This window comes from Arachis stenosperma, chromosome 10 (assembly GCF_014773155.1).
Source record: "Arachis stenosperma cultivar V10309 chromosome 10, arast.V10309.gnm1.PFL2, whole genome shotgun sequence".
NCBI classification, from domain to species: domain Eukaryota; kingdom Viridiplantae; phylum Streptophyta; class Magnoliopsida; order Fabales; family Fabaceae; genus Arachis; species Arachis stenosperma.
This window is the reverse complement of record NC_080386.1, coordinates 117,166,104-117,192,418: the sequence shown is the minus strand read 5'-3', so window position 1 is coordinate 117,192,418 and position 26,315 is coordinate 117,166,104. Positions and strand designations below refer to the sequence as shown.

At 33.5% G+C, this 26,315-nt stretch overlaps 2 protein-coding genes and 1 pseudogene across 2 annotated transcripts; 2 read left to right on the top strand and 1 right to left on the bottom strand.

The window, feature by feature from the left end:
• The first annotated feature begins 603 nt into the window (after positions 1–603).
• On the top strand, positions 604–2,544 carry LOC130954195 (uncharacterized; annotated as a pseudogene).
• Positions 2,545–5,419: 2,875 nt separating this feature from the next.
• On the bottom strand, positions 5,420–8,373 carry LOC130955039 (pentatricopeptide repeat-containing protein At1g74900, mitochondrial-like). Its single transcript, XM_057881817.1, is given in 4 exon segments — positions 5,420–7,061; positions 7,063–7,179; positions 7,182–7,229; positions 7,694–8,373. Coding segments are annotated over 4 exon segments (1,482 nt in total). The 5' UTR covers positions 8,207–8,373; the 3' UTR covers positions 5,420–6,257.
• A 13,722-nt stretch (positions 8,374–22,095) lies between these two features.
• On the top strand, positions 22,096–25,653 carry LOC130954354 (bark storage protein A-like). The gene is made up of 5 exons (XM_057881094.1): positions 22,096–22,362; positions 22,522–22,589; positions 23,429–23,584; positions 23,950–24,204; positions 25,141–25,653. Exons 1-5 carry the CDS (start codon positions 22,131–22,133, stop codon positions 25,504–25,506), a joined length of 1,077 nt encoding a protein of 358 aa, XP_057737077.1. The 5' UTR covers positions 22,096–22,130; the 3' UTR covers positions 25,507–25,653.
• Positions 25,654–26,315: the final 662 nt, after the last annotated feature.

The following is a 26,315-nucleotide window of genomic DNA, read 5'->3' as shown; positions in this document are numbered from 1 at the left end:
GTGCAAAATTGTCTCCAAAAGTTTGCTTCTTTTATATTCAATCACTTCCGAAACTTACGTTCATTTGCTCAAATTAGAACAACAAAATTTTTTTCCCTTGTTTTTTTTTGGGATTGTAGAATTTAGCTCAGTAAGTAGTGTTGTTAAGGTATTGAAAGGTGGGAGTTGTTCAAGTAAAAGGGAGTTTAGTGAATGCTTAATTTAACAAAATATTGAATTCACTTAGCTGCTCTACTTGTTCATTTAGTTATTTATTTATCTTTATAAGAAAGTGAAAGTCTGAATTCGTTGTGGGAAATGCTAGTTTTGGATTGTAGACATTTTGATCACAATTGGGTTACTTAGTGGCAAAGGCAAGAACTAAGGCATTTGTTATTGTTGGTGTTGGGTCATGGAAATGTTGAGTCTGTTGACATTCTAACTTTTGAGGTCTGCATATCAGGGCGTAATAGTCCTTATCAGTTTAGGTAGACGGTAGACAATATCATCATTTATGTGGTCTTCATGGAAAAATGTGCTCATGTATGTTGTCTCTTTCAGTATATAATAATTTGGTTGCAAAGGAAGTGAATTAAATGCTTTAAACTAGTGTTGCACCTTATAGATATTTTTTTTGTGCTAATCATTGCTTTGGTTTATGTTTTTTCAGTTCTGGTATTATTTTGATTCATAATAGTGATTTTGTTTGAAGCCTTGTGAAGAAATGTCATTTTTATGGCATATTTTAGTTCTCATCACATTGTGTCTGCTGTTACCATTTTTTACTACAAGTGTTGATCTTAGGTCATCCAAGATTTTGCGAACTTGGATTGTTAAATTATAAAGCAAAAGATGTATTTCATCATTTTGAAAGGAGCAAATATCGCTGTAGATTTTATTACTATTGGGCTTCAGTATTCCAGGTTATTATGAATTGCTGCCAATCGTCCATTTGGTGGTTATTTATATTTGTCTCAGTGACAAATGATTGTTTTTTGAGATGTGATAAATCAGTAATATTTATATCGTGTGTGCACGTGCTCAAGCGAACGTGCAGCACATATAGCTTATCCATGGTTTATCGTTTGATGATTGTGATTATTAAAGAGCAAGTGATAATTGTTTTGGGGGCGGTTTTAAATAATTTTCCTTAACACTGTTTCAGGTGGAGTATAAAGATCACTTTTCAGGTCAGATACAAGTTGCATTTGCAGAGGCTCCAAATGAGGCCCTTCCTCTTTATTGCAGGCCTAATTTTGGTGCTGCATGGTTGGCACAATACAAATTTAAGGTTGGAATCCCAACCTGTGGTCTTCGATAACATCTTTGATTATGTGAACGTTTCTTAGAAGTGTCATAAATAATAATAGTTAACAATCATCACGATTTAGGTTAGCTCTATAGTATTACAATATCATTTATATTTTCTCTTCCTCCTCTTAGGTCAACGAAACTTATGATTGTTGGTACACATCTGGTGTATCTAAAGTGCGTTTTGATCAAGATAACCTTTTCAGTTGCCAGGCAGATGGGCAGTCTGCTCTTGAGAAGATTAAACTATATTCTAATATGTGAGTACTTTACATTATTTCTGTGCCAAACCAAATATTTTATTGCTTATTTGCTATGATCTAAATTGTTAGACATAATTAAAATGTGTTTGTAGAGAGTGTGTAACATTATAGTTGTCATTTTTGTGCCAAAAGGTTTTATGATCACATAAATAGGTGTGGCATTGCCTTAGATAGGAATTTTTGACATATAAAATCAGTTCTCATGGTAAAGTCTATAATTCTGAAGATAAAGTTACTGTCCATAGAGATATTTTTGCATCACCATATGGTTGAGTTAGCAAGCCGTATACACCTGTATATTTTTATGATGTTGTCATTTGTGTTATGCATGAATCTTCTATCAGGGCCACAGAGATGGTGTGCTCGTGGTTTTCTGGTAGGATAAGGAACAAGTATTGGAAATGGGAAACCATAGCCGGTCTCGTGGCTGGGTTCTCAACTTCTTTGATCTCTATAACCTTTTTTAGGTTCCTACAACTACTACTATCTAAAACATATTGGTGTTTTACATCATGGATATTGTACGTGTTTTCTTTTGGCATACTTATCCTTTGTAGCTTGGTTAGCTGTTGAATATGGGAAGAGGCTTGGTCTAATGGATATTTTCAGCATCCATAGATCATAGCTTTTTTTTTTTTTTTTTGGGTGGAGATAGATCATAGCACTTAATTTTGACAAGTGCGATGCCCTTTAATTGTAACATTATAATTGTAGAAGGTGACATTCTTGTCCCATGAAAAGTAACGGGCTGCTTCATATAGTTATGTATAGTATGAGTGAAAATTAAAGATGTAATAGTTTGATTTGAATGAAAGGTCTTCTTCCGCCATAGTAATCGGAAATAACAAATCTAAGTTCGTGGTTGAATTGGATTACAGTCTTGTTCACTCAAGTTTATGACTTGAATTGATAAAAGTTGTTAGGAATCATTTTTGTATGAAAACTGAATGGAGCTACCATATTTTAAGAAATGAATCTTCTCAATTTAATTTATGCGACAAAATTAAGTGTGATTTCTCATAAGAGTCTCTATCACATGTTTTGTGATTGTGTAATTAAATATCATATTTAACATTTTCAAGTGAAAATTAAATTGTGAGGATCAATTTCCCTTGTTTTTCTTAATTATGCTTGGTGTTGGTTGATGAAATATTTAATATTTTATATATACAACATAACACAATTCAATTAAGAATTCGTGTATTTTTTTAGTCTAAAATTGATTCAAGCAAAGAATACTAAAGAAGCAAAAATCAATGCTAGATGGAATACAAGGCCAAACACTTGTTATATAGCCTACTATTTGCACATTTCTTACAATCCTAAATCATGCTAAGCTTTATAAGTACATTAGATCCATGTTCTAGTTCACCAAATTCATTAGCAATATGATATCCTAACCTGCACTTCTCAAATCTCAAATAACAGTTAGATTTTACAAGTTACAAAATCAATATGAGATTTACGGAATATTTCGCAAATTGATTTCAGAGATTCACTATTTATCAGGTGTTGGCCTAAACTCCCATAACTTAACTATGGTGAGATACAAAAGCATTAGATTTTTCCATTTTCTGATAACATTCTTTCAATCTCTTCTAGGAGGCGCTCTTTTTCATCTGCCAACTCTTGTTCTGCTTCTGAAGGTCTTCTATCTGTTTTGTCTGTTCAGAATCCTTCCTGAAAATTCGCAGCGTATGATCAATATATCAATTCATGTATATACAATTCGTTTACTAAGTTTAACAGTTAGTAGGAAAATAAAGAATGAAAATTCAAGTGATTCTATAATGTATGTTTCATCTTACTATCTTAGTAGGTGCTAAACTTTGTTTTTCTTTGATTACCTATTCATGAAGGACAGACTTCCTTTTCAAGGGTCTCACACCGCTTCAAGACAGCTTGCATGTCCGAGGGAACTGATGGTGTTAACTTTCTTTCCTTTGCCTCAGCCATTCTGCATCACAAGAACATGGCTTTACAATACGAGATAGGACGAAACTCCATTATATGTGTTTCTAAGGATTGATCTACATACTTCCTTGAACGTTCCACCCTGCGCATTTTTGTGGTGTCTACTTTTTCCTCTGCACAACCATTTAGTTTGAGAGATAAGAGAGAGTCAAACAAAAAGCCATAATTTCAACTCAAATAATTTTTTCATCATTTTCCCTATAGTTCCCATCATGTGATCCAGATAATCATGTCAAAATGATTAAGCAATTGTGATTTGTGATTTGGACATAAAATCTCTGTCTTAGCATAAGTTAGAATTTCACATGGTAAATCTTAATTCCAATATTTAATATGCTCTACCTTTATTCGTTAACAGTACCTCGAGCATCTAACTAGTATATTTTGTTATATTAAGATCCATGGATTTACAATTATCTAAATGCATATGATATTGTAGGAAGTAGAATCTAAAAAAGTAGTCATTAACATGGTAATCCAAAAATAAATGGCTACCTGAGACTGCTGACGATACAGATCCATATCTGTCTAGACTTCTCCTCTGCACAATTTAACAAGATTTAAAGGAAAAATGATATAAATAGTAACTCTTGTTGAAACCATAATTCTATCGAAGTAAGTTATAATATGAGAGTAGGCTATAACTTTCGGTCATCTTTGAGATTATCCATTATCTGCTCTCTGAAACCTGCATGTCCACAAAAACACAATTGTAGTTTAATGGGGAAAAAGATGGAAATTTGTTTAAAAAAAAAAAAACTAAATAATATAAAAAATATTTTATACTGATTGAAAACCAAATAATCAAGAAATATTCTATTCTGAGTTCTGATTTAGTTTATTTTTGATATCAAACAAAATGAACATGATGAAGGAAGTCAAATGAAAAATTATTTAGGATAATCATTGTTAAAACTTATACCTTTGACTTTATTTTGAGGATTCTCTGAACTTTTACTCGCTCCCACTTGTTTCCATGAGCTTTCACCGAGAGTTTGATTTTAATTGCTGGGACCTTCACAAGCATCTAAACCAAAGGAGACAACAGGTGCAGCAGCAGAGGATTCACTTTGAGAAGGTTCTCGTGAAGCTGTCCCTATATACATTTGGTTTGTCTGATTAGCAAAGCTATCCATAACAAAGTTTATCGATCCTTCGAGCATTTGCAGGACTCCGTGATCAACTTGGCCATTGGACATAGCTTGAACATTCACTGGCTTCTGATGACTCCAATTTTCTGAGGAAAACAGGTTCTTGAGGACAAAAGATTCCATTTAGGCTCTTATCTGTGGCTTCCTTCTCAGCTCTCTTGCGTTGCAGTGTGTCTTTTAGTATGCTCACAGAAGATAAAACTTTATCCGCATCACCAAATTGAAGTGTCTTGAAGGTAGATGAAGATGAGTTGGATGGAGTCATGAATTATCGCTGCTGGTTTGGAAGCTCATACTCGATAATCAATACCATTTAAATTTGCTGCTTCTTGTTTCATAGTGTCAATACCATCACTCAAGGCATTGAATGGGAGAAAAATGAATTAAATTTGGCAAATTTAAGCATAAAAAACATGTTTTCACAATTAAGCACAATTAGAGAGATATTCACAAAAACATGCAATTTCAAGGAATACATGCAAGGTAGTTGATAAAATCTACTCTTTTTAAGCCAAAAAAATAATCGTAAAATATGGATATATCAAATAGCACAACACCCAGAACACAGAGAGAAGTTCAAAAGATTAAAGGAACCAACCTCGTCAAGACCCTCACCATCCTAGCCGAGCGCTATGCCTCCGCTGGAAAAGCCCACCAGGCTGTTAATGTGTTCCTGTCCATGCACCACGTATCACTATGACATTGTAGCATTAATCCCAAGTAGTTACTAGTTTACTCACGTCATAGTTACTTATTGGTTGTAGTTAGTTGTAAGTTAGTTATGAGTTAGCTGGTGCCAGTTAAAGTAAGCTATGAGGATACAAAAGAATACTCAGATTCACAAGCTAGAGAGTAGAGTTTAATCAATTTTTCATGGTCAGTTTTGTCAGAGTAAGTTTACTCAATTTTTCATGGTCAGTTTTGTCAGCGTAAGTTTAATCACCATAGGAGTACTTCTCAACTCTAAATACACAATATTCTCTGATGCAAAATGTTCCGTGACCTGTTTTCATGTATCAACAATAGTATAAGCTAAAAGAGAAAGAATTTGGCGGAATAATACTACCTCTTGTTTATAATAGTTTCATTCTTAGTTTTGGTTACATTCCTAAATCATAGTATCTACATATAAGTTGAATCTACATATAAGGGACAAAGAATAAAAAATTATGGATGAAGGATTATCTGTATTCACGAAACAATGACACACAAAACCACTAGTAAGAATTAAGGAGTAAAATATTGACAAATCCGGGTCACAAAAAGATGAGTTTTGGGAATCAATTTCAAAAAGTGATTGATTCCAATTTCACTACAGCATTAATCATGGCTTCTTTCTCCATTCAGGCACTATACCACAACCAAAAATATAAAACAGCATATGCAGAACTAACACAGATTTAACATAATATAGACAATATCACCTTAGTCTGAATTATATGCAATAAACAGAAGCTGAAAGGAGAACAAAATCAATGAACCTTGTGTGGATGAAGGCTCTCTATGGCATGATCATCAAATACATTGCCCAAATTTTGAGTTCAATGTTTCTCCAAACTCAAGTCTAACATTAAGGGCCTCACAATTTCAACTGACGAGGAAGACGACCACACCTGCTCTGCATACTTAAAATCTCCCTTGCAAAATCTTGATTGCCGGTTAGGACAAGCCCATTTAACACACGATTAAAAGTAAACTTCCGGGGTAAAAACCCTCTATTGATCATCTCTAACAATAATTTTCCAGCCACCATCAAATCCTCAGATTTCTTTCTAACAAACATTGCGCTAATCAAAACATTGTATGTGTCTAGATTCGGCAAGCATGACCCATCCCCCATCTTCTCAAACAACTCCAAACCCTTCTCAATATCCCCAGCATCACATAAATACCGAATCACCACATTATATGTTTGAAAATTTGGCTGACACCCCTCTTTCTCCATTCTAGCCATAAACCGCAATGCCCTCTCCATCTCACCAGCATGACAAAACCCTCTTATCACAGCATTGTAAGAAACTGAATTTGGCACAAACCCCTTCACCACCATCTCTTCAAAAACCAAGACAGCATTCTCCACATTATCCTTCTTGCACAAAACATGCACCAAAGCATTATAAGTAGCAACATTTGGAACAACCCCCTCTCCAACCATTTCATCGAAAATCCTCTTTGATTTCTTAACCTCTCCCGCAACCCCGAACCCATAAATCATAGTAGTGTATGTAACAACATCAATCTCGCACTTCCTCCTCTTCATCTCCAAGAAAAACTCCCAAGCTTCATTCAATTGACGAGTCATAAAATACCCTTTCAAGATTATGTTATATGTCACCAGCGTTGGCATGATGCCTCTCTCAACCATCTCCTTAAACACCTGCAAACGCCATAGGGGGTCGCTTAATCAAGCACCAACCATTGGCGATTATGTTATAGGTGATACTGTCACAATTAAACCTGCTCCTGAATGTCTTGAAGAGGTTATGAGCCATCTCCACGCGCGCCTTGATTTGCACAAAATGTCAAGGATGGTGTTGAAAGAGGCAAGGTCCTGGTTTTATCATCAAAAACTAAAATTCACGAGATCAAGCAAAATTTAATAGAAACAAGACAACTTTGAATTGTATGTGTGTGAAATAGAGAATAAGAAAACTTGGGGTTTGCTTGGCTTGTGTTTCCAAGTTATATATTATTTCTAATGTTTTCTATTTGCAGGGATTTGTGAAAGGAAAACCGAAAATAGAAAAACAAAATAAGAAGTTTTCTCAGTTCTCGCTTTTTTGTTTAACACAAAATATTGAAAACAGAAAATGTTTTCACAAACCAACCAGGTCCTTGAGTTCTGTACTCTACTCTCTAACTTGTGAATCTGAGTTTCTTTCGTATCCTCATAGCTTACTTTAACTGCCACCAGCTAACTCATAACTAACTTACAACTAACTACAACCAGTAAGTAACTATCACGTGAGTAACTAGTAACTACTCGGGATTTATGCTACAATGTCATAGTGATACCTGGCGGCAGCCGTGGTGGTGCATGGACAGGAACACATTAACAGCCCGGTGGGCTTTTCCAGCGGAGGCATAGCGCTCGGCTAGGATGGCAAGGGTCTTGGGAGTGGGCCCAATGCGGAGGGAGCGCATGCGAACCACAAGGGCCCACGCGGCCTGATAGTCGCGCATGCGTGCTGCCATGTCAACAGCGTGGTCGAACGAAGAAGGGGAGTGGACATAGGTCGGGTGGCGGAACAGGGCGTTGAAGAATTGGAGGGCTTTGGGCCCGTGGTTCCACAGAAGCTTCAAAACCCTGTCGACAAGGTGCGGGGACCATTGGAAGGTGGGCTTTGCTAGGGCTTCGGAGAGGGTTTTGGGGTCTGATTGGAGGACGAGTTTGGCTACAGCCTTGGCGTCTTCTTCAGCTGCCGGTTGGGGTGGCGATGGACAGTGGGTGCAGGCTGAAAATGTTCGAGGTGGAAGCCAGAACGAGGTTTTTGGTTTAGGGGGTTTGGGCAGTGCCCGAGTGAGCATTTTTTTTTTACTGTTTTGGTCTGAACCGAGTGAGCAGACACTGACAATGCAGGGACGACGTACAGGAGTCGGCAAAGAGAGTGACGTTTGACGACCGCCGCCGTCGTTGGCTGACGTTGTGGTCGGCGGTAACCGTGCGGTGAGTAAGGTAGAGAGGTGAGAGTGACTGTCTGGGTGAAGCTCTGTGAGAGTGGGAAGGTTGAAGGTGAGTGTGTGCGAGTGTCAAGGTTGCGAGAACCAAACCGGTCAATGAACCGTTAAGGTTCAACTGGTTTAATTAGAACACACTAATTGAAGATACCCCAATGCCTGTTCCAACCAAAACACAATAATTTATATCAGATGCAAGGAAATGCATTGATGCCACAAAGATATCCCATATAAACCTTTAAGAATTATAGGAAAATTTCCTTAAAGCAGGTACAAATAGCTCTTGAGAATGATATCTTACAACTTCTAGCAGAAAACACATATTTAAACAAAATATATGGACTAAATTTTTAATATGAAAAATAAATTATTATAAAATGCAGTAAAAATCATATCATTAAGTTGACTGTAGTAAAACCTTGTATGCAAAAAGCAAAGGTGTAATAATGGTGTTTATTATCAACATAAATAGCACCAATTAAGATGAATCAAATGTGACCACAACTTTCAAAGCAACTGAAACTTAAATCAATGATTCTAATTCTGAAACTGCTTGGATCGTGCTAGTAATGATGGCAGGAAAGAAAAGTACCGAAATTGCCAATTTAATTATTTTGATTTATTACAACCAAATCATGAAAATATTCAGAGATGCATGTGAGAACGGAAAATCAAAGCATACCGTAGAAGTTAAAAAATTGAGAGGGCCACAAAGGAGAAAGGGGACACAGCAAAAATTATTAACAAAACTAGACAATATTATCACAGTGCTTACCGGCAGTGAGGAGGAAGGGGAGTGACGGCAACGACAGAGGAGATGGTGACACAGGCGAACAAAGAGAGAGAGAGCTCGAACAGAGGAGACTACGACAGAGCTTTCACACACGACGCCTATACCCAGCAGAGAAGAGTGTCAATGACAACGAGCGGGGCTGCGGTGGCTGCGGGGGCTACGGGAAAGAAATGTTTGTTTCGTTTCTTTCTTTATTCCTTCCCATTCCCTTGATCACACTAATTGTCCAGTTAATTCTTCAACCTAGTAAGTAATAACACTGCCAAATCAAAATGCCACACAAAGAAAAAAGGACACAAAGTGACAAAAAAAAAAGGGTGATGTGGAGCTAATAAAATTAGATCAGCTAAAAGTACAGCATGATTAGTAATCCTTCTCAGAAGTCTTGCATTGCAGTGCCATAACATATCATATTATCTAATCTGAGTTAACTCCACCAACCAAAAGTTCAATTGAAGCGCCTAACATGATCATCAATGTGCATATAGACAAATTAGTTGTTCCACACCAGAGAAAAAGGACCAAGTACAAATCCCATTTTTCCATTTCAAAACCCCCAATATAATAAATTAGGGCTGTACATGGTTATGGTTAATCTAAAAATCAAACCTGTTTTTGGTTAACCAAATATTTAGTTTAGGTTAATTAACTAAACCAATTTTACATGAAAAAATTGGTTATTAACTGGTTAAAAATTTAAAAACCGATTTTAGCCGGTTATAAAAAAAAACTGGTTTTAAAAAAAACGGATTTTATATAAAAAAACCGATTTTAGAATAAAAACCGGTTTTCACACCCAAAAACCGGTTTTTCAGTTTTCACTTAAAAAACTGGTTTTTACACAGAATCAATTTTTTACATAGAAAAACCGGTTATTTTTACACCGAATAAATCAATTAATGCTTTCTTAATGAGACTTTAGCCATGTCACATCAAATTAGCCATACATGTATAGTAATGAGATTCAGATACTGTAATTTAAGATTTCAACCATCTAATAAAGAAAACAAATAAAGTCATCAACTCAAACAAAAATAATGAAGAGTTTTGTTTCATCAAATTCCATTTTATGGAAGTTTATTGAGGTTCATGCATGCGGATCAATTCACTTCATTTTTTGGGATCTTATTATAAAGGTTAGGGATTCCAAATTAAGAACAAAAAGGTCCACAAAGACATTCTTGATAACTTAACCAACCATATAACTTCAAAATAAATAATAAAACATGTATATATTCATACTTTACATCATATGCAGACCTTCGAAAATAATTTAGTATAACAAAAGGATTGTAAAGTCCAGTACCAATACCACATTGACAAGTTTACCACATATCTGTCCATCCATATAACTTCTTTGGAAACAAGATTCCTCCCATGAAATGAAAGAAATATATATTTGTTAACTAGAGAATTGAATGCAGTGCATCAAATGACATAAACCTTATCAGTTTGCAGTGCTTAATCCTGAAATGACATTAAACTTTCCTCTAAATCCAGTTCCAAATGTATGATATAATTCAATTATTAACACAAAGGTATAGAATATACAATAAGCAAGAGAACAATCCATAAGCAAGGATGAAAATACTTTGAGGGAGTCATAGATTTCCAACCAGCTTGTATTTTCAGACATCATTTAACAAGACGAACATTCGATCTATTGTAAATGCTTTTTACAATGTGGTTTAATTGCGCTGAAACTTCTTTTTACATATTCTAATATGTAGTTCAGAGATAGATTGTTATTCCTTTAATCCTTTCATTTTATAAAATACTTGTTTTTTTTAAATAATTTTTTTAAAATTTTATTTTGATCTTTGTCATTAGTTTGCTTTATTAAGTATTAATATAACAGGTTAAATACTTATGTATTGTCATATTAGCAAACTTAGTATACAATTTGCATATAGTAAAACTATATGCATTTTGTTATCATTTTTAATTAGATGATCTATTAATTCAAGTAATAAAAAATTATAAATGAACTTTTTTATTTTTACTAGAGATTCAAAAAATATTATTGAATTGATCCTAGTTATTGTTCGAGACAGAATAAAAGAAAGTGAAATTTTCAAAGAAAGAAAAGAATACGATGATTTGGATATAATTTTGTTTTATTCAATCTTAATATTGGTGGTTTTTTTATGAATTTCTATTCGAATATTGTTCTGATTATACTTCTTATGCTAGGATATGAATAAATAATAAATGAAAAATATTGGGTACATTAAAATTAGCTACTAGGTATAAATATATATGTTATTTAATTTATTTTTAATGTATATTTTATATTGGTAGCTAATTTTAGTGCATACTTAACATAGTTAATAGTAAATAGGTGTTTGCTACGGTACGATCATAAATTCATACGTATCGATACAATTAAAATGTGGACAAATTAAAACACGACACGTGGATTATATTTTCCACGTCAATAATTAATTCTTTTTAAATATATATTATATAAATTATTTTACTAAATTATCTTTATACTTTAATAAAAATAAAAAATATTTTTTATTTAATATTATAAAAAGACTAAAATACCCTTTTTTATATTAAATAAAAATTAATTTAAAAATCAAAATCAAAATATATCTCATTATTCATATACATTAAAAAATTACTTCATTGATCATGAACCCTAATCTAATCTCTCTCACCCCTGTTCATACAAAAAAAACACATCTGAATAATTTTTTTCATCATTGAATATCAATCTACCAATAAAATACAACCTCATCCCTAATTTCTACCCGACAGCAGCAGCCTATTCTCACCCTCTCTCTTCATCGTAGCCGCGCTCTCTCTCCGTCGTTCTTCACGCAAGCAGCCGCCTTGTCGTTCCCCATGCATCAACAGCTCATCAAATCGTCCTCCACGTAGCAGCAACCCCGTATTACTCTCTAGCATCGTGCCTTCCTCCACTCCTCCCTGCAATTGCCACTCTCTGTCTTCCGTTTGCAGCTGTTCAGCCCTGTCGTTTCCGTCGTCTAGCCCCACAGTTTTCGTCGACACAGTCCCCTGCATCTAGAATGGAGCCTCAGGTAATTTGCAGTTCAGTTCCAGCGTTCTCTGTTCTAACTTTTGGTTTTTTTATTTTTTGATCATTTGTTGTTTTTATAATTTTAATTATTTGTGGTTATGTTCACTATTCCAGTGTTCTCTCATGTAACTTTTGCGGTTGCTATTTCTTGATTATGTAATTTTAATTTGTGGTTTGGTATTTAATTTGTGCTTGTTCTAATTTTAGTGTTGTAATTTTAATTTATGCTTTTCTAATTTTAGTTTTAACATAGATGGTGATACACAGTTGAACCAAGGGGATGATGAAGATATGGTTTCAGGCTCCAGCAGCAAGCAGAGTTACAATTTTCAAGCTTCCAATGTTAATCCTAAGAGAGAAAAGTACTCAGATACCGGACCAGACTGAATCTGCAGAGTATGCTTGTTTTAGCTGTGTAATTTAGTTTTTTATATATGTTTTCAAATGCCAACCTATCCTAGATTCAAACCTTATGTTTTCTTGGCTTCTTTCATGTGGTTTTAATGCATGTAATATGAAATATACCTTCATCCTTTGGTAAAGAATTAGGAAGTACATATTGAGATTTGGTAACCATATCTAAGTATCTTCATTCAATCCAAGTTCTCAGAAAGAGGTGCTCTGTATTTTAGCTTCAGGTTGGTATAGTTACTCCTTTCCTCCATACAATTTACTTTTCCTATTTTTGTTGGGAGAAAGAAAAAGAGAATGATGATAACTTGATTTGAGAAGGGATTAGTTTCATGAGCGCGTTTATGGTTCATATTCATAATAATAATGATACTGATGTTGCAATGTTAACTTTCCTAATCCTAATTAATTAAGGATTTAAGGTCTAATTTTTCTTTCTTTAATTTTTCCCTTTGAAAATTGTTTCTAACAAACATCACTTTACAGTAAATACTTGATGAAAATGTTTGTATTGAGGCAAGTAGGAATTTGAGAGAAAATACTGATTAGTATATGATGAGTATAACCATATTGATTTCGGCTTTGATTATCATTGCTGGCATAGTATCACACTTAATGACAGCATCCATGAGTAAGCTCTCTCAAATGCATCAAATCAAAGTACAATGATATATAATGCAAGGTTTGGTGAAAGGCCGTACTCAAAGGGTGTAATGTAAACAGGTTAACCTGACAATTACATCAGTGGCTGCTGTTTCCAAAAATTTTATCAATTTTCATACTCCAGTGACAAATGCAGCCATGCAATCATGGTGAAGCTTCAAATATCAAACAACTTCAACGGCTTCATTGTCTTGTCTTAATTCTGAGCTCTTCTTCTTCCAACATCATTGCTTTCTCTAAGGCATTTGGCTGTCATCTACTAAATGAACACAACAATTAACTAATAATGCATTTGGATTTGTGTATGTAAATTAAAAAGTGCGCATTTTGATTAAAAGATTATGTGTATTTTTTTGGAACAAAAATATGTATTTATTTATGCATGATATAACAGCTTGGCAAATATTTGATGACGATGGCAATGGCAATGGCAGTTCAACCAAGTCTAACAAATTAAAAGGAGGCAAAGTTGTGATTAGGGATGGATAGCCTTTCAGCTTGGCAAATATTTGATGACGATGGCAATGGCAATGGCAGTTCAACCAAGTCTAACAAATTAAAAGGAGGCAAAGTTGAGTGATTAGGGATGGATAGCCTTTGAATGTTTCTTGATGTTGATATGAAGAAGACATGCATGAACACCAGAATTTACTATGGGAAGTTGGAAAAATGGTATTAAATGGTCAAAGGCACACCACTGAAGCATCACTACGTGAATTCTTCTTTGCAATTTTTCATTAATTACTTCTTCTTTATCCGCTTCTGGTCTGGAGGATCCTCTGAGTGATGTTTTATGTGCTGCGGTAACTTTGCTTTAATATACAATATACTAGATTTAAAATGTGTGATGCACACAAAAATACTAGAATACAAATGAGTACTATAAAATAAAATTATTTAATTTTAAAGGTATATTAGTAAATGCTGCTGCATTATTAGTTTCATTAATTAGTGGAAAAGACATAGCATCATTTTGTGATGAAGTGCATGTAAATCAAGGTAATGATAAACTTGCATTACACCTTAGGATGGATGTTACATTGGATTTGTTTGAAATTGAATTACAAACAAGATATCTTTCCTCTAACTAACTAACTAACTGACATGCTAAACTCGTGAGAATGGGATCAATATATGTCACATATTCAGGCGGAAGCAGCCTGTCTTACTCTTGAACCGGCAGCAAAGAATTCAGTGATGCCTTTTTTAGTGAAGAGAATGAAAATGGTAGTTAGCAATAGGTTAGTTGTTATTATGCTATTATAGTGTCTCTCATTCTCTGTATTGTAGCAAAGAAGTCAGTAAGGAGTTGACTGATATCAAAGCTTCTATTTCAAGCGTTTGAGCACTCTTCTGATCTACAAAATGATGAGAAACAGAGGATCGCACTTGGAGAGAATATAATGAGGCTCCTGCGGAAGTTTGATACTATTCAAGTATGTGTTACTGATGCTGTTTACTTAATATCAAATCAGCAATTTCTTTTCAATATACCTTGATTTGGTAATAAAATGTTGCATCAAGTATGTATTTGTTTCACTATTTTTTTTATCAATGGCTTTACATTACAATCACGTGCGATAATTGTGATTTGTAAATGATTAGATACATATGCATTAGGAGGATTATTTAGAGTCTTAGTTAGCTTCCTTGTCCTTGATCAATGTTATATACCAGGGCTTGCATCCAAGTTTCAGGAAAACAAGAAAATCTCTGGCAAGAGAGCTTACATGCTTGCAAGAAAGGCTTGATTCTGTAATGGCCAAGAGCAATGGAAGAGGTTCAATCTTCTGAGGAATCATCAGGCTGGGTGAAGGCTGAGAACTCAAAAGAATGTTATGTGTTATAAGCTTGTAATTCTGAAAAACATGAAAAATTTACAAAATTACTTTGCGCACGCAAGCCATATCTCACCCTCCAAATCTTATCTTAATCCTCTAATCATTCGGAACGAAAAATTACATCCAGAACTTGCTATCAAAATTTCAGCCCAATCCACCATTGAACCACTCCCCAACTGCAGATTTATAGTGACTGCATAATCAACCCAAAAAGAAAAAGAATTATTATCCTAATAACAATATGGTAATGAAAATTGGGGTCAATTACATCAAATTAATTCATACCGAAGTGCATATTATTCGACTATGATCACAAAATTGTAAAACTTAAATTATTAATTTAGTAAAAGTATGATCATCTTCATGAAATGTTTGAACAAAAAAAAAATCAATTATTAGACTAGACGTGTAGTTCAACAAATCACATAATATTCAAAAGAGGAGCTAGTAAGCTTGACATTCCCAGCAGAATCCACAAGCGATCAAACACTCAAAGCCCCAACCTAATATTTTCTTCAATAAGGAGACACTTTATCAAGATTGTGTTTGATAACAGATTTTATTAATGAATAACGATATTACAGAGGTCTTTATAAATTCATGTAATAAACTTGAAGGTGTTTACTACGGTACGATCATAAATTCATACGTATCGATAGAATTAATAAATATTCCTTTTTTGATGGTCTACAATTGCTACTTAATTGATTAGTTATGATGAAATACAAAAAAATATCTTATTCTTTTTTCATCAATTTCTAATATCTAATTCAATAAGATTCAAACTCATATACAATATAGAGAAGAAAAAACAATTGACAACATTGAATTTTTGTTGAAGAATGAAATCTTATCAAAATTATTCACTTTGTCCTTCGAAGCCATATCTTATCTCAGATTTGATAATTATTTCTTTACTTTTTTGAATGTCTAGAAAGAACAAAACAAGCATATTGTTCTTTTTTTTAACAAATTCTTATCTCTAATATACCTCTTAGTAAGATTTAAATCTAGATGTAATTTTGACCATTTGCCAAAAAGAAAAAAATAAATTGGCTAAAATTAAACTTTGTTTATCAACCACATATTGTCTAATCAAATTCAATTCTCTTTTGATATACACCTCAAATAATTTGATCTGTGTGGGTTTTATCTTCAACTAACAAACATATCATGGCAGATGAGGAGTAAAAAGAGAAATTTGTTCCCTTAGACTTTTTCTTTGTCCCCAAAAAGAGCTTGCGTCTGATTAACTAATTGGTGAGTCATCATCAGTTTATCAAAACGACAATGTATAAAATTTTTAAATTTTATTAGGTTAAAATAAAAATAAAAGTTATAGAAACCAAAACAAAAAATAAATGATTTTCGAAGAACCAAAATTTTATTTAAGTCAAAATAAAATGATTTAAAAAAAAACACTTTATTAATCTAGAATAATAAAATTCTCTTCCTTAATTAGCCTTTTTGAAATAAATTTCATTCTCACTTAAATTTAAACATTCAAATTGATCATTGTAGTAAACCATGATTAGGCTTCAAGATAAATGTGGAATTGAACACATCAATTTTCTTTTATTATAGAATTTTTTTAGTACTATATCAAATAAAGAGACAAAAGAGTAGGTAATATGTTATTTTATTCTGACTCTCTCTGTAGACAGTACTAATGCTTACTTGATTAGCTACTAACCATTTTTTTAACTTTTTGAATTGATACTAACCATCTTTATATTAGAAATTGAGAAAGTATGCCAAGAACACGATTGATTTGATTTTATTGCATCATTATTAATAAAATATTTAAATATTCTTCACCAATGTATAAAAGTTTAAACTCATTTTACAAGCACATATGTTATTATGGTCATAATTATATAATTCTATTTTGTTTTTGTTTATTATTGGTTATTAAATTTATTGGGATTGTTTTATTATCATTCTTGATGTGAAACATTCATTGTGACTTATATACCGGTTGACGTTTGTCACAATATTTGTTGTTATTATTTTTTACAAGTTTTGAATAAATATATAAATATAAACAAAAAAATAAAATAAAATGGTGTTTACTTATCACTTTTATATTGGAACTATGAAAATATTGGCAATTTGGCATCAATATTGAATCCGTGCGCTAGACAAAAAAAAAAAAATATTTTAAAATGTTTATTTTAATAAATTAATTGATTTAAATGAGGATGATTTAGGGAATTATAATAATTATCAATTAATAATGAGTGCAAATAAATATATTGGATTGCAAATAATCTCACCTACCTTATCCTAATTAAATAAGGGAGAAAATAGAGCAAAAGCTATATATTTATAATTGTTAAGAGAATAACTAGAATCGAATCAGATCAATTAGTATCATCTGTATTTATATAGCGTATTTGTATATTAATTGTAAAATTTTATGTCTTTATTACTTTGGTTCCTCTAGCAGCTATATATATCCTTTGTACATTGTATTTTTCTTCAGACTGAATAATATACAAAACATTTTCTTTAGTTTAGTCTCTTGTTTTTAACATGGTATAAAGAGTTTAGGTTATTTTTTTTTTCAGAAATAATTGGTTTCTATCTCGTTTATTTTGTTTCTTCCGGCAGTACTTTGCCCTCACTTTTTGAGTCTCTCTCGACGCTTTGGTTCGTCACCGCCACCACCTTCGCCTTCTTCTCGTTGTAAGCTTTCCAACGCCACCGGAATCATCGCCAGAAGCCGCCAAACGCGCCGCCACGTGCCACTCAAAGTTGCCTGTCCGCGTTCAGCCGTTTTCCTTCCAGACGCCTCCAGCGCCGTTGGATCAGTGCCCCATATAAATGGCTCTGCTTCTACCATGTGTCACACCGCTGCTTTTCCGATTCGTTCCTCTACCCACATGGCACCCCGCCCCGTCAGCCCTGACGTGTCCTGCTCATCCAATCTCGCAGCGCCACGTGTTCCCTCTTACTGACGTGGTAGTTGACGTGTCATCTAATGTGGCAGACAGTGGGACCCTCTCCAAGATTTTTTGGTGAGCTCTTTCCGATTTTGCCATCTGTTTTCTCGTTTTCGGCTCCGAATTTGCAGCTTTCTCTCCTCTCTTCGATATTTGTATCTACTATTATAGAAAACTCCGATGTTTTTGCTGCCACTGACAAAAAGGGTAAATTCTGTCAAAACTGTAACCGTTCTGGGCACCTCTTCTCCGATTGTCTTTCTGTTGAATGTTACACATGCCACCAGAAAAGTCATATTAGCTACCATTGTTTACAGCTGTTCTGCCATTACTGCAAGCTCTCAGGACATTTAATTATTGCCTGTCCTACTCGCCCACCACGTCCTGATCCACTCAAGTATCATCCTCGTCCCACCTTCTCCACGATTGTGCATGCTTCTGCTGTTGCTGCTACTACTGAATCTACCACCTCTGCACCTTTCAGCCTGTCTCCTGTCTGTCTATCTGATATTGTGCCTCTTCTTCAGTATCTTCTCTCTATTTCTGGTAATACCCCTGCTGCTTTTTCGACCCCTCCAAGTAATTCTAAATGGTATTTTGACTCAAGTTGCTTTAATCACATGTCTCCGCTGCGTAATGTTTTCTCGTCCCTTTCTACCACTACAAATGGACTTTCTGTCAATACTGCAAATGGCTCCCTCTTGCATGCAACACACTAGGGTTCTATATCCCAATCAACTCTTAATCTTCCTAATACTTATTATATTCCCAAATTAAACTTTAATCTTATTTCTTTTGGTCAACTTGTTGATCTGGGTTTTGATGTCACTTTTTTTGTTTCTAGTTGTCATCTACAGGATTCTCGGACGGGACAAATCATTGGGATTGGACGTAAGGTCGGAAGGTTGTTTGAACTCGAGAATCTTCATATTCCTCCTGTACCAAATCTCTGTGCTGCTTCTTCTCCTTCTACCCTTCACTTATGGCATCAACGCCTTGCCCACACCTCCTTAGAAAAACTGCATCCTCTTGTGTCTTAAGGTATTTTGGGTCAGGTTTCAAATGAATCTTTTTATTGCGTTTCTTGTCAAACTGCCAAACAACCTGCTTTATCTTTTCACAATAATTCCTCTCTTGCTTGCTCTCCTTTTGATCTCATTCACTCTAATGTTTGGGGCCCCGCTCCGACTGCTTCTATGGGTGGAGCTCGATACTTTGTCGTTTTCATTGATGATTATTCACGTTTTACTTGGATTTATTTGATGACTAATCGCCATGAGTTACCTCAGATCTATATCAACTTTGCTACTATGATTAAAACTCAATTTTCCAAGGTCATTAAGGTTTTCCAACGTGAAAATGCTATGAAATACCGTGATTCCAAACTCTTAACCTTTCTTACAGAACAAGGTACTTTGCCTGAGTTTTCTTGTCCTGGTACGTCTCAACAAAATGCCAGAGCTAAACACAAACACCGTCACATTATTGACTCCGTCCGTTCAATGCTTATTTCTTCTTCGTGTCCTGAGCGTACTTGGCGTGAAGCTGTTCTTATTGCTATTCATGTTATCAATAGACTCCCTTCTTCTGTTCTTGGTAATGTTACTCCCTTTGAGCGTCTTTTATCATACCTCCCTAGATTATAGCTCTCTTCGAGTTTTCGGTTGTGTATATTTTGTTCTTCTTCAGCCTCATGAACATAGTAAACTTGAACCTCGGGCTCGTATGTGTTGTTTCCTTGGTTATGGCACTGAACACAAGGGTTATCATTTTTGGGATCCTCTCTCTAAACGTATTCGTATATCTCGTCATGTTGTCTTCTAGGAACATTACATGTTTTCTCGGTTCTTATCCTTTGAGTCCATTCCTCCTACTCAGTCACCTTTTTCACTGACCCCAATGTTATCTTTTTCCTAGTGATGATTCTACAGGTTCTATCTCGAGTGACCCTCCACAGCCTCCTATTCTTCTGCCTTCTCCATCTCCTGATGATTCCAGATGGGACGATAATCCTGCTCCTATCGTCATGCCTCATCCTCCCACTCGTTCTTTCAGGGTAAGAAATCCACCTCCTCATCTTCTTGATTATCATTATTTTTCTACTATCCTTCATCAACATGAACCTAAGTCATTCAGAGAAACCTCCACAAATCCACATTGACAACAAGTAATGTAGGAAGAAATACAGACACTTGAAAAAGCACACACTTGGAATTTGGTTAATCCTCCTTCAAATCAGGAAGTTGTAGAAAGCAGATGGGTATACAAGATCAAGACTCGCTCTGATGGTTCTATTGACCATTATAAGGCATGATTGGTTGCTCAAGCTTGTATACAAGAATATGGTATTGACTATGAAGAGACTTTTGCTCCTATTGCTTGGCTCACATCTGTTCGAGCTCTTCTTGCTATTGTTGCTGATAAAAAATGGTCTCTTAGTCAGATGGACGTGAAGAATGCATTCCTTAATGGAGATTTGAAAAAGGCGGTCTATATGAAACCTCCTGCAGGTTATCCTTGTCCTTCTAGCAAAGTTTGTCTCATTCACAAGGCACTCTATGGACTTAAGCAAGCTCCTCGTGAATGGTTTGACAAGTTCAGCACTACCATATGCAATCTTGGTTTCACTTGCAACCCTCATGAGAATGCTCTCTTCATTCGTAAAAGCGAATGTGGAGTTGTTCTTCTATTTCTGTATGTTGATGACATGATCATTACTGGAGATGATATTGATGGTATCTTTGATCTCAAGGAATCCCTTCAGCATACTTTTGAGATGAAAGATCTTGATTCTCTCAGTTACTTTTTTGGTCTAGAAGTCATATCCACCGATGATGGCATCTATCTCTCTCAGGCTAAATATGTTTCAGATCTCCTTGCTCGAGCCGGAATTACAGATAGTCGCACGAAACCTACTCCTCTCGAGTCTAATGTTCGATTAACTCCTATGGATGGCACTGTTATAGATAATCCTACTCTTTATCAACAGCTAGTTGGTAGACTCATCTACTTAACTGTCACCCGACCAGACATCGCCTATCCGGTTCATGTTCTTAGCCAGTTCTTGTCAGCTCCTCGTACTACTCATTATGCAGCAGTTCTTCGCATTCTTCGCTACATTAAAGGCACCCTATTCCATGGCCTTTATTTTTCTGCCCATTCTTCTTTATCCCTTCAAGCGTACTCAGATGCTGATTGGGCTGGTGATCCTACTGATCGTCGTTTCACTACTGGTTATTGTTTTTTTCTTGGTGACTCTCTCATTTCCTGGCGAGCTAAGAAGCAAACATTCACTGCTCGATCAAGCACCGAAGCTGAATACCTTACCCTTGCTGACACCGCTGCTGAAGTTATCTCGATTCGTTGGCTTCTCGCAGACTTGGGTGCTTCTTAGTCATCCCCAACTGATATTTTTTGTGACAATCACAGTGCTATTCAGATTGCCTATAATGATTTGTTTCATGAACGCACCAAACACATTGAGATTGATTGTCACTTTGTTGGGAAACGTATCCTTATTGATGCTTTTCGTCTCATCGCTGTTGGAACACTGGATCAGACTGCAGATATCTTCACAAAGGCTCATCATCCGACTCATTTCCGAACTCTGTTATCCAAACTTAAGATGGTATCTTTAACTCCCACTTAAGTTTAAGGGGAGATGTTAAGAAAATAATTAGAATTGAATCAGATCAATTAGTATCATTTGTATTTATATAAAGTATCTGTATATTAATTGTAGGATTTTATGCCTTTATTACTTTGCTTCCTCTAGCAGTTATATATATCCCTTATATATTGTATTTTTTTTCAAACTGAATAATATACAAAATACTTTCTTTAACTTGGTCTCTTGTTTCTAACAATAACTTTATAATTTTTAAATTAAAATAATCAAATACTCGATTAATTAAATGACAACGTGAAATGTTAATTTTTAAACAATCAATAAAAAATAATTTATATTATATTCAGCTAAACTTTTTCTTCCCTATAAAAACCGATAATTGAGTAGTTCAATTCTCATGTTGTGCTCTTTTTATGAGTGTTGTGGATCAATAAAGAATTTAAGATGGGTAGGAGAGTGTTATGCTTATGCATGTTTCTTGGGGCATTATTTATGTTATTCAGTGCCCAAAATGCATTAGTTAGTAGTGCTTTGACTTCTCAATTGCAAGAAGAAATCACAAGAATCAACGAAGAAGGGCCTTATATAGGTTTGGTCATACCAAATTCTTTTGAACTCAATCCTCTTCTTCAAAATCCAGCCTACACTCCCAGTGAAAATATTATTGACTTTGCAGGTAAAAATAAATAAGAATAAAAGAAAATATAAACTTCATGAATATATATAATTCTACTTAATTAGGTCTTTTGTATTAATAGTTAATATTTTGTCAATTTATATTTTCAATTTAGCTTCATTTTCTTTTTTTATTAATGGATAATAAATAATAATGAAGGAAGGAGATTCCGCTTTGGATCCATTGGCGATAAGCCTGTTATATTGGTCATGACTGGATTGAGTGTGGTATGTTTTCTTTTTCTCTTTTAATTCATCGCATTTGTAAAATACTTTTGTGTGGATGATATATCATATTTTTTGGTCACTATACTCTAACAATAAATATTATAAAAATTTAGCTAATACATGTATGTGTCTTTAAAACACATATTAAGATTACTATTAATAAAAAAAATTTACATTTATTACTTTAATAGATATATAATAAATAATATATAAAAAATTTAAATTTTGTATAAACACTTCAAAATAAAAAAATTATTAGTTGGCCACTATTATTACTTAGTTATTAATCGTTAATTATTGAAATTTTTGTATGTTTTTTCTTTTTCCCATCATTATCGTTGCTACTTGAATATAATATTTATGAGAGTCATTTAGGTAAAGACGTCTAAATCATCTTTTTTTTAAATCTTTTTAGTAATTAAAATTTAACATATATAATCGATTAAACCATATTATTTTTATCAAAATTAGGCCAGATAAATTAATTTGACCGAAAAAACAGTGAATCAAATCTTGAACTGGTCTAAATTAATATTATTTTTTTTTATAAAAAATGACTACAATACCCTTATTATAGAAAATGAATAAAATACTTCTATTATGTATGTTAATTTGAGAATTTTAAATTCTAACCCTTTACTTCTCTGCCGTCATAGAGTTAGGATTTAGAATTTTCAATATATATATATAAGGAATATTTTAGTCTTTTTTTATAATAAGAATATTATAATTTTTTATAAAAAATAATATTAATTTAAATCGGTTCAATATTTAATTTATTATTTTTAAAAAATTATTTTAGACGTTTTTATCTAAGTGATTCTCAATATTTATTGCAGATAAATGCAGCAATTACTACACAGCTTCTTTTAAGCATTTTCAACATAGAAGGAGTAGTGCATTACGGCATTGCTGGAAATGCAAACCCATCCTTGAATATTGGAGATGTTGCAATTCCTCAATTTTGGGCTCATTTGACACTTTGGAGCTGGCAGGTATATATTATTAATATTATTATTATTATTATTATTATTATTATTATTATTATTATTATACAATTAAGTCTTTACATTTTAAAATTGTTTAATTGAATTTTTATACTAATTTTAATTTTATAATTATATTTTTTTACTGTAAATAATATAAAATTATTTTTATTCATCTTACACTACTAGCTAATAAATATGTATCAATATATTCTGTTAAGTTAAACATTTTTAAAATAATAACAATGTTTTATAAATTTAAAATTAATGTAAGAATCTAATTAAAATCTTTTAAAATATAAAAATTTAATTATAAATTTAGTAAAATTATAACCGTACAAAAAGTAATTTAACCTTATTGTTATTATATGCAGAGATATGGAGAAGGGCCTAGTAATACATTACCCTTGGAACAAAATGGAGACTACACAAGAAACGTAGGGTACCTAAAATTTGGAGATTTCACGTCAAATAATGTAAGTTGGGGAGATTCATTTGATAACCTTCTAAACAGAATATGGTACCAACCAGAAGAAGTTTTTCCAGTTGATGGAATTCCGGAACAAAGGCAACACGCTCTCTGGGTTCCTGTTGATTATAATTACTACCAAATTGCTACCAGGCTGAAGGTATATAACTCATCATCTTAAATAAACCCTAAAATTAAGCAACACAATCACTCTTGCTTTGTTACGTAATGAATAGTTTAATTAATTTGGTAGTTTAAAAGTAAATATTGATTAATCAGGTAAATAGTCTTTTATTATTATTTGGAATAATAATTACTGATAAATTTAAAATGTCTATTTATCTTCTGTAATGAAATTAAGAAAAAGAAAATTATCACTACTTTTACTTTAATGCTAATTCTGAAAATGACATTTCACCCCGTGGAGCTCGTGGACGATCTTCAAAAAATATTTGCGATGATGTAAAAGTATATTCTATTCGTGGCTTAGTACAATAATGCAACTTTTGATATGTTTAAATAATTGATCAATACAAGTAGACAAATTAATTAATAGGACTCTACTTTTGTTTTATATACTTTTATATTACAAATTTGCGCCCATAATATCTGAAGTCATACGTGTCAGGTTACTGATTGCATGTGTTTTTTAGCATAAAATTAACGTGGTCCAATTAAAGCAATAGTTGGTAAACTTTATTTCTAGCAAAAAAAGGAGATAAGTTTTTTTTTTTGAAATAAGGTTTATATTTAAAAGACTATTTAATTTATTGAGATATTATCTTTTTAAAGTATACAAGAATACTGAACATATTGCTATTTACTCTTAGATTTTATTAACAGACACCAATATAAATATTGTCGTAAAATTACTTTTTAAAAAATTTAAACTGAAAATAAGATATATTACTAAAAAAAGGAAAAATTAGGTTACTTTTAATTTATTGAATCAGACGAAGACAATGATATATAATTTGTGGTTTTTTATTCTTTCCATTGCCTATTAATTCATCCTTTTATGTATTAAATATATATAAAATTAAGAAATGTAATATTAGTTTGTAATAAAGAGATTTTGGATTAAAATGTTATTCAGAAGTTGAAACTTGATGCATGCATAAACTCAACAACATGCTTGTCCACAACACCAAAAGTGGAAATGGTTGAAAGAGGAGCAAGTGCAAGCATATACATAGACAACGCAGCATATAGAAGCTTCATCTACAACAAGTTCCATGTCACCCCGGTGGAGATGGAAAGTGCATCGGTGGCACTCATTTGCCTCCAACAAAGGGTCCCTTTCATTGTCATTAGGGCTCTCTCCGACCTGGCCGGCGGCGGCTCCTCCGACTCCAACGAGGCCGACACATTTGCGCCGCTTGCTGCCACCAATTCGGTTAAGGTCGTTATTGAGTTTATCAAGCTTTTGCCATTAAAAAGCCCTAAGTGGTCGCCCATGTAACAATAATAATGTTTGTTTGTTTGTTTTTCTAGGGTTTTAATATTATTATTCCATGCATTCCTGATGCAAAAAACATGTGGACCTTATATCTGCTTTAAATTGAGAATAAGCATCTTAGTGAAACCTGAAAATAATATCTTATCTACACGCAGTATTTCTTTTTTCAAAACAATAATATAATTATATATGAAATGGAAAAATAAATAAAAGGTATATATAATAGCTAGCGAAAATGATTGTACAAATTTAAGTCATGTCATTAGAGCTTTGATATCTACTAACTAAAATAATATTGTTTCTATCCAAGTTTTTTTTTGGGATGGAGCCCGGGTCAGAAAACCCATTCAAATCAAAACCCAACCCGATATCGAAACAACAATTACTCTAAGACTAGTTCTCTCTCCTGTAATGACCTTCTGAAATTAAAACCCATTAACTTCCCACCAAGCATAGTTATTAGATTCAGCCTCATAAATATCACGCCAATTCAAATAGAGAAAAATATCAAAATGGCCCTCACAATAACATAAAAAGACAACGAGGTCCTAGAAAAAAAAAAAAAACTCCTATCCAACCCCTTTTTTTTATTCCGTTAGATAATTTAGCCTTTTCGTTAATAATTTGTCTCTAGAGTTAATTTACCATGTTTACATGGCATGTTAAGTTAATGACATGTCAATTAAATGCTAATCTAGATGGACAGATTAATAGGTCATCCAATCCGGCCCCTAACAATTTCAATAAAAATAAACAAACTTTATATGTGATGACACAGAACTCCTTTTCTACTCTCCAGAATTACAAAAAAC

What these genes read in the sequence shown, in the direction of transcription:
- LOC130954354 (XM_057881094.1), top strand. Translation starts at nt 22,131, where the DNA reads ATGGGTAGGAGAGTGTTATGCTTATGCATGTTTCTTGGGGCATTATTT. An exon ending in TGACACTTTGGAGCTGGCAG is followed by an intron (nt 23,585 to 23,949) that starts GTATATATTATT and finishes TATTATATGCAG; the next exon opens with AGATATGGAGAAGGGCCTAG. An exon ending in AAATTGCTACCAGGCTGAAG is followed by an intron (nt 24,205 to 25,140) that starts GTATATAACTCA and finishes AATGTTATTCAG; the next exon opens with AAGTTGAAACTTGATGCATG.